The 8,515-nt window shown below is 38.8% G+C and overlaps 2 protein-coding genes across 4 annotated transcripts in view; both read left to right on the top strand.

Moving 5' to 3' along the window:
• The window catches only part of LOC107722653 (protein-cysteine N-palmitoyltransferase HHAT-like protein), an 8,098-nt gene extending 7,025 nt beyond the window's left edge, over nucleotides 1-1,073 (top strand). For 2 of the 3 annotated variants that reach the window (XM_016531113.1, XM_016531111.1), the window contains one exon: nucleotides 414-703. In XM_016531113.1, the coding sequence (XP_016386599.1) occupies nucleotides 414-556 (143 nt within the window). In that variant the 3' untranslated portion in view covers nucleotides 557-703. The other variant, XM_016531112.1, reaches the window with a different exon arrangement.
• A 2,428-nt stretch (nucleotides 1,074-3,501) lies between these two features.
• LOC107722643 (kelch-like protein 40a) lies at nucleotides 3,502-6,935 on the top strand. The gene is made up of 6 exons (XM_016531097.1): nucleotides 3,502-4,673; nucleotides 4,983-5,143; nucleotides 5,913-6,020; nucleotides 6,114-6,299; nucleotides 6,377-6,526; nucleotides 6,645-6,935. The coding sequence occupies exons 1-6, from the start codon at nucleotides 3,564-3,566 to the stop codon at nucleotides 6,754-6,756; spliced, it is 1,827 nt and encodes a 608-aa protein (XP_016386583.1). The 5' UTR covers nucleotides 3,502-3,563; the 3' UTR covers nucleotides 6,757-6,935.
• The last annotated feature ends 1,580 nt before the right edge of the window (nucleotides 6,936-8,515 follow it).

Genomic DNA, 8,515 nt, shown 5'->3' with positions numbered 1-8,515 from the left:
AGATTGTGCACCTTAAAAAGTATGCTTCCTGTTGTAATTGCAATAGTTAAATAACTGGATTCTCTTAAGTGTGTTTTTCAAAAGCTCGAAGGGGGTCTCGCCCAGGGTGTAATTCAATGTAGAACCGCCACTGCTCTGCAGGGCTGTGGCCCTCCAGGAACTGAGTTTAATACCCCTGTTTTAGACCATTATATAATGAAAACGGAAAGAAAAGTAGCTAGAATCTTGTGCAGAATGTGTTTCTTACATATGTATTCTTTCTTACATATGTAAATCACTCATATATGATGTATATATACATCATACATATGAAAATATTGAAACATATAGTTGTATCAGCACAAAAACTCCAGAGGAATGGGTCAAACACAGTATGTACACAGAGAATAATAGCACCCTTGTGATTCCCTCAGGCTTCCCCTTGTCCACTCTCTCTGTGCTGTTTGTGACTTACTGTGGCGTGCAGCTGATAAAGGAGAGAGAGCGAAAGCAGGCTATGCTGGATGATCCGGAACCAGTACCGCCCACAGAGGCGAGCAAACAGAAGGCCGAGTAAAGGACAGAGAGGTCATTGAATCTGATCCAGCTCTTGAGGTCCCTCTTGTTAATTCTGCACCTGAGCTTTCATGCCAGACCGATGCAGTCCCACCACTATGGTAACTGATTTGCACAAATCTGTTTTAAAAACACAAGATGTTTTTAACTGTGAATAGTTAAAGCAGGCTATGCTGGATGATCCGGAACCAGTACCGCCCACAGAGGCGAGCAAACAGAAGGCCGAGTAAAGGACAGAGAGGTCATTGAATCTGATCCAGCTCTTGAGGTCCCTCTTGTTAATTCTGCACCTGAGCTTTCATGCCAGCCCCACCACTATGGTAACTGATTTGCACAAATCTGTTTTAAACACACAAGATGTTTTTAACTGTGAATAGTTCTGAAGTGCACTTGCTTTAGCCAAATGCAACCTGTTCTCTGACATACTCTAGCACAAACAAACCAACAAGTGCATCTTTTATTTATATTTTCAGTGGATATGGATATTTAAAGAATGGGCTTGCCAAATATTTTATGAATAAATAATATATTGAACAATAAAATAAAAATATACAATGTTTTCAGGGTGGTCTTTTATTTCATTACTCTTAATATGTTTACAGCAGTGTATTTTGAGTATTGTTGAGACACTATTATAGTTTCTAATAATATTTTGAATTAGTTTAAATTTTTACACTTGTTTATATATGTTGTGTTTTTGTCATTTCTGTCAGGACCACTATCATCAAAGATGATTGACAATTAGCATACAGTTTGGATTGGCGGTATAGTTCTGTTCTGGGCAAGAACTCCCTGCGCATACATGCAGCCTAGCATGGATGAGAGCAGGGAGAGCAGCGATAACCCCCCCAGGGCAAACAGAACAGAACCAACATAAGTGTATTGCAGATATCGTTAAAGTTCAATAATGTTATGTACACATTTTAGAATTAGTCTGATTCAAATGAGAATCAGAAGGCTGAATCCTGACTGACAGAGGAGGAGTTGGGGATGGAGGAGGGTAATTAGCTATTGAGCAATGCGAAAACTGCTGATAATACTGAGGGACCTTATATATGAATGCTTAGATAGGTGTCGTATTCCCATAGGTTGATGGGGATCAGCTGAGAGTCAGCTGATGTGAGCTTGACTAACGGGACCTGCCAGAACTAACGCTACGCTAGATTTTTACTAGTTTTTCTTTTAAAAATGTCTATAATTTTTATTAATTTCAGTGATTAATTTTACTACATCATTTTAGACACTAAAAATGATAAATGATTCCTCAACTAGTTGAAATAAAGATTCTTAAATAGTTTTTTTTTTTAATTGTATTTCAATTAATGTTTATTTTTATTTCAAGTAACAACTTCTTAATGGTTTTAATTTCAGTTTTAGTTAACTATAATAGTCCTGGTTTACAGCCATTATTATTACACAAAACATACATTCTAGGAACATCTTAAACTTGTATTTTTATTTTACATAGTTCTGAACTACTTATAAACAATAGTCACAATGATGCCCCATTAAACCACAGAAAGCTTAGTCACTTCACCACATTAAACTTTGTGCAGTCACGTTTTTCTGTTACTCATGTCACAATCTAGCAAATGATAAGGTGTGAACACATTCCCTATTAGGCTTTGTCCTACATTGAGCTTTGAATGGCACACTAGAGATTTGAGTTGATTAATGGGCCTAAAATATACACTGATGAATACTGTAGGTCTGCTATGCTGTTATCAGCACACAATTACATATCTCCTAGTTTTCAGTCTCCCTTTGGATTTTTTGTCACCTTACATGGGTTATAAACTCAAATTAGAATTTCCCTTGTGGTCATATACACTAAAAATAAACTTTTTTTCTTTTGCCTTATGATTCCATGAAGAACCTTTATTATCCATGGAACCATTTCATCACACAGAAGGTTGAAGTATTCTTCAAAGTATTCTTCAGATTATTAATCTTATTTAGACTAAGAAAAAATAGTTCTTTTAAGAACTATTGACTGAAAGGTTTGAGGAACTCGAAAGGATTTTTCTATGTCATCGCTACAAAAACTTCCTTTTGGAAACCTTTATTTTTAAGTGTGTCTTTAGAAAGTTTATAACTTCAAACTGGAATTATTTTATTAAATATCTACTTACAGAAATGGCTTTAAACAAAGACCTGTTTGTGATTAATTGGTTCAAGGTGAAAATGTAAACAAGCTATAATAACCTAGTGGTTAGCACATGTGTTCAAACATATTATGCCATGGGTCTCAAGTGAGGGATGCAAGTTTTCCATTCCTGTTTTCCCTGCCATCTTCAGTCCTCCCTATATGAAAAAATGTCAAAACAACGAAAATGTAATGCATTCTACTGGAACTGGAACAAATAAAGCACTGTTGCACTCATGGTGCCGAGGTTCAGGTCTAGCCTGGGACATGTCCTGTTCCCCCTTTTGTAAATTCAAAGATTAGCAATGCTTGCTACTATGAATTGATGCTAAGAGATGTAGGAGCCCATAATACCGAGTTGCTCCACTAGAGGGCTCCACTAGATGGACTTTATTTCTCAAAGCAACAGGCAGTTCTATTTCTGTTTGTCTCATTTTGAAACTAGTCTTAAATGGGTCTGATTTCCATCTTTTTTTTTCACTCTGTAACATTCTTTTCAAGCTGTTCACATTTCACAACCATCTTGTGGTGCTCTACTCTCCTTCTCCATAAGATCTACAACTTAATATTCCCAGTGAGCAACATGTCAGCTGTTGGTCTGATCTATTTGGTAGGGGGAAGGGAGGGACAGCTTGTATTTCAGGCCCTAAGTGTGGTTCGTTTACGCATTTCTATATATAGATGGACAGTCAGTAGCTGATAGCTTGTGACAGCTGAGGAGCTGAGGCCACACCAAAGCGTCACATCCTCCGCCATTTCTCTTTTAGAGTAACAGTGTTAATACAGTCAGTTCAGTTCTGCAGTGGGAGAGGACCAGGATACCCCTCTCTCCTACTGAAATATCACATCAAACCATAACAAGATGGCCTCCTTGTCAGTGGATCCAGTGACGGAGCCACGGATGTACCAGCAAACGCTCCTACAAGATGGGCTCTGTGATCTCCTGGATGCTAACAAGTTTGTGGACTGCGTTCTGAAGATCAAAGACAAAGAGTTTCCTTGTCATCGGCTAGTGCTAGCTGCAAGCAGCCCTTACTTCAAAGCCATGTTCCTTTCAGACCTGGAAGAGAGCAAAAAGCGGGAGATTGTTCTAAAAGACATCGAACCTGGAGTCATGGAAATGATCCTGAGGTACATATACACCTCGGATATCAACCTGACTGAGCATAACGTCCAAGACATTTTCATGGCGGCCAACATGTACCAGATTCCATCAATCTTCAGCGTGTGTGTCTCGTATCTGCAGCAGAAGCTGGTTCTTGGTAACTGTCTGGCCATCTTTAGACTGGGACTGTTGCTGGACTGTCCACGTTTGGCTATGGAGGCTCGGGACTTCATCTGTGACCGGTATGCCCTCATCATTCGGGACCAGGACTTCCATCAGTTGGGTCCCAGCGAGTTGGCGGCTATCATCACATGTGACTCTCTGAATGTGGAACGAGAAGAGTTGGTGTTTGAATCTCTCATGGACTGGGTGGAGTTCGACACGGGAGAGAGATTGAAGGACCTGCCGCAACTTCTACACTGCGTACGTTTCCGTCTTATACCGACGAGTTACTTTAAAGAGAAAGTCGAGGGCCACAGATTGATCAGGACAAATCAGGAGCTCAAGAAGGAGCTTCAGATCGTCAAGGATGCACAGAAAGGAGTGCTACACAGGGTCAAAAGGGTCAAGAAGGAAGGCGAGACAGCATATTCCGAGGACGAGGATGAGGAGGGTATGCTGCCAGGAATCCTAAATGACAATCCACGTTTTGGAATGTTTCAGTCAGACCTTTTATTGATGATTAGCGATACAGGAACGGTAGCGTATGACGTTGATGCAAACGAGTGCTTCGTGGCATCTTCATCCACCGAGATCCCTAAGAACCATTGCAGTCTTGTCACAAAGGAAAATCAGATCTTTGTCGCTGGAGGTCTGATGTACAACGAAGAGAACAAAGAACAGCCGTTCAGTTCCTACTTTCTTCAGGTAACGCATGGTCAAGTCTTGCTAATGTTGCTAAATATGTTTGTAACAAATCAATGACTCAAAAGCATCATGAATCTCTGGTTCCAAAAATACATTTGTGAGAATGACCCACAGGGTCCATTTTGCTTCAGAACAGCTGTTAAAGCTTTGAACCTCATGTTGCCTGCATGACATTTTCCTCATGTAATTCAAGAGAAACCTTTGAAGGGATTGTGTAGGATGAATCAAACTAATAACTATATTTGTATGAGAAAGGAACAATGCTTTTAGATCATGATATTTTAATCTGAGCTCTTCTTCATCCTACAGTTTGATCCCATGAGCTCTGGATGGTTGGGGATGCCCTCACTACCAGACCCTAGGTGTCTGTTCGGTCTGGCGGAGGCTGAGAACTCCATCTATGTGGTGGGAGGAAAAGAGCTGAAGGAGGGAGAACGTGCACTAGATTCTGTTATGATCTACGACAGACAGTGAGTACAAGCATATAGCAAATAACATACATTGACAGAGCACGTAGTAGCAGCGGTTTTCAAACTGAAGGCGGGTTGCACAAAGCGTGAGAATATTGATGCGTTCATGCATGTCAGAAATATGAATAATGTAAGTTCTGAAATTCTCAGTTAAGATTTATTTCTCATTTTTTTAACATGACGCACTAAATGCATATCTGTCAACCCTCCCGTTTTCCCCGGGAGTCTCCAGTATTTCACACCCATCTCCCACTCCCCTCCCATTTTGTTATTTCTCCAGGTAATTTTAATGGCCCAAACCTCGTTATATGAATAGTCCCATCAATATATTATTCCAAGATCATCCATTTGCCAGATCTAATTTGAAACTCATCCTACTCACACATTTGACTCATCATACAAATTTCAACCCATTTGTGACCTCAAACTGGCAACCTACAACCTTGCACTGTTGATATCTGTGCAGGTAGTGGATGTATAGATCAGTCTAACGAATCCTTCACTGAATGAACCAGAGCTACAACTGAATCAACAATCAATCATTTGACTCACTTTACATTGACATGTCACAGTTCCATGTCAATAAATAATTAGTTACTTCAATGCAGCCATTAGGCCAATTTTACAAGTTTTTCCCTCTCATATTTCACTCTTTTTGGTAGATCTTGAGATTGATTATACCTCTCCAGGTCGGCCCTTGCCATAACCCCTGATCAACAGAATGTTGTCTGTCATGGCTGAAGGCTAATAACTATACATTTTCACACAGGTCATTCAAATGGGGAGAGTCAGACCCTCTTCCATACGCAGTTTATGGACATGGAATTGTTTCACACAAAGGACTGGTCTATGTGATAGGTGGCAAAACTGAGAGCAAGTGAGTAAGGAATCTGGTTTTATCATACTTTACAAACACATTATGCCAGGTCGTCTTTGGTTTTCATAACCAGACTTGAAATGTGATGTACAGGAAATGCCTGAGGAGAGTATGTGTCTATGACCCCTCTAAGTTTGAATGGAAGGATCTGGCACCCATGAAAACCGCCCGCTCGCTGTTTGGCACTGCTGTTCACAAAAACAAAATCTATGTGGTGACTGGAGTCACTGATAACGGCCTGACTAGCAGTGTGGAGGTCTATGACATCGCCAGCAACTCGTAAGTCACACTTTTGTCGTATTTTGTCAAGACTCCTTAACACAGGCAAGATGCTCACTTGTGTGTCTCCTGCTTAGCTGGTCAGAGTTTGTGGAGTTTCCTCAGGAGAGAAGCTCTCTTAACCTAAACGAACTGGGCGGCTGCTTGTATGCTGTGGGGGGTTTTGCTATGATGCCCAATGAGACCACAGAAAAACTGGAGCCCACTGAAATGAATGACATATGGAGGTGAGTATTTATGTTCAGCTCAAACTGGTTTAATGAGACTTATTGGCCTAATGAAACTTGGCCATATATTTGAAACTAAAGTTGAAATTTGAGAATTAAATTGCGATTTGCGTGACAGGTTTGAGGAGGAGGAGAACTGCTGGAATGGGATCCTGAGGGAGATCCGTTATGCTGCAGGGGCCACAGTGGTTGGAGTGAGTCTGAACACCTTGAGACTCACAAAGATGTGATCTACAGCTATCATCTATTGACAGAATACACAGTAAACAATGTCGCCCGCATCTTCATAAAAGAGCAATACATATTCCATTGAATCATTTGTCACAGACTTATAGTTAGTTTGTGATTGATCTTAGCAGTGTTTGATGCTGCTGTTCCAAGAAAACGCAGCAGATGGAGACAAACACAAGACTATTTTGTTTTCATAAGAATACTTTGTTAGTCATTTTGGGTAATTAGATGTTGAATAATTTGATTAGTTAGTTTGTGATTGATCTTAGCAGTGTTTGATGCTGCTGTTCCAAGAAAACGCAGCAGATGGAGACAAACACAAGACCATCTATTTTGTTTTCATAAGAATACTTTGTTAGTCATTTTGGGTAATTAGATGTTGAATAATTTGACTTATTTAAATAACCATGTACATTGATTTCTATCATTCTATTATGTTATTTTAGATGACAACTACAATTGAACATTTTGCAATTATGACCAAGTACAATGTTCTTACATTCAAAAAAGAGAAATAAATGGCAGTGACTGAACAATAACCTAATCTACTGTAGACAATGACCAAACTAAAAAACACGAACAACAAAACACAATCGTCTGTGGGAAAATGTCAACACAAATAGTGTCATACTCCCTCCAAAGCCACATGAAAATAAAAAAGTAAAGGTGAAAGAATACAAGGATTTTCTATTCTGTATGCCATCTGATACTGCTTGACATCATGACTTTCATGATGGGTCGTGGATGGAGCTTCAGAGTCATTTTTTCATCATGAATAATAAACAGCTAGTGCTGCGAACACAAACACTCTAGAATAAAGGGATCTGAACACCTCTCGGGTTTTGGAACACTGTGCATAGACCAAAATATTCATATAATTACATAGACAGAAATGAAAACATTACAGCAATAAAATAAGATTGCAATTCCCAATTCATAAAAAATATTGTGTAAAAACATTTACAGATCTGAAACTATAAGATTCTTGTCTACAAGTGCAAAAATGAGCAGTTAAAAACAATAAAAAATAGATTTTTAATTTAGAAGATCAAACATTAGTCTGCGTGAGACTGTGAGAAGTGGATAAACACTAAATAGTGGAGAACAACTGATTTTTTCATTAATAATATATAATACAATCTCTACCAATTCACCTGTTAAATGGCTGCTGTACGTTCAGCCCAAACACATTCATGAATATGAACATCACCAAAAACACAAACCATCAAGGTTTTTGAAAATGTTAACAAAACAAATGAGCCGTATACGTGAGCCGTATACATAAATTTCCATCTGTTGACAACATACAAATTGTAGTCATTCACAATTTCGACAAAGATGGAGAATCAATTGAATTTGATTTTTAAGGTGCTTCAGAACAAATACAACAAACAGAAATGATAAAACTATGACAAAATGTAAGGGCTAAACAAATATTTATAAAGCCCCTTACACCAACAAGCCAGTAAAGTGCCAGAAACAGAATCTACTGACATTTCCACCACCAACAAGATCTGTGTTACTCACAAGTCTCCGACTACGCATATATATATATATATATATATATATATATCAGGTCATCACCCCATAACAAAGTTTTACATAAAGCATCTAAACCAATAAAAAGTCAACCGAAAGCTATATAAACCGAATATGCTGTTGTCTATTTATTATTCTCTTAATATTGTAGGCTGCATAAAGCATATATGTCTTACATTTAGCATTCTACATCTGGGTAATAGTTTTAGTATCATACTT

Source organism: Sinocyclocheilus rhinocerous, unplaced genomic scaffold, assembly GCF_001515625.1.
Source record: "Sinocyclocheilus rhinocerous isolate Xijiao unplaced genomic scaffold, SAMN03320098_v1.1 scaffold541, whole genome shotgun sequence".
In the NCBI taxonomy this organism is placed as follows: Eukaryota; Metazoa; Chordata; class Actinopteri; order Cypriniformes; family Cyprinidae; genus Sinocyclocheilus; species Sinocyclocheilus rhinocerous.
Note: the sequence above shows the minus strand (reverse complement) of the source record. Positions and strands in the feature narration are given on the sequence as shown.

Coding starts and splice junctions, on each gene's coding strand:
- LOC107722643 (XM_016531097.1), top strand. CDS start 3,564: ATGGCCTCCTTGTCAGTGGATCCAGTGACGGAGCCACGGATGTACCAG. Junction 5,144..5,912: donor GTTATGATCTACGACAGACA/GTGAGTACAAGC, acceptor ATTTTCACACAG/GTCATTCAAATGGGGAGAGT. Junction 6,527..6,644: donor GAAATGAATGACATATGGAG/GTGAGTATTTAT, acceptor TTTGCGTGACAG/GTTTGAGGAGGAGGAGAACT.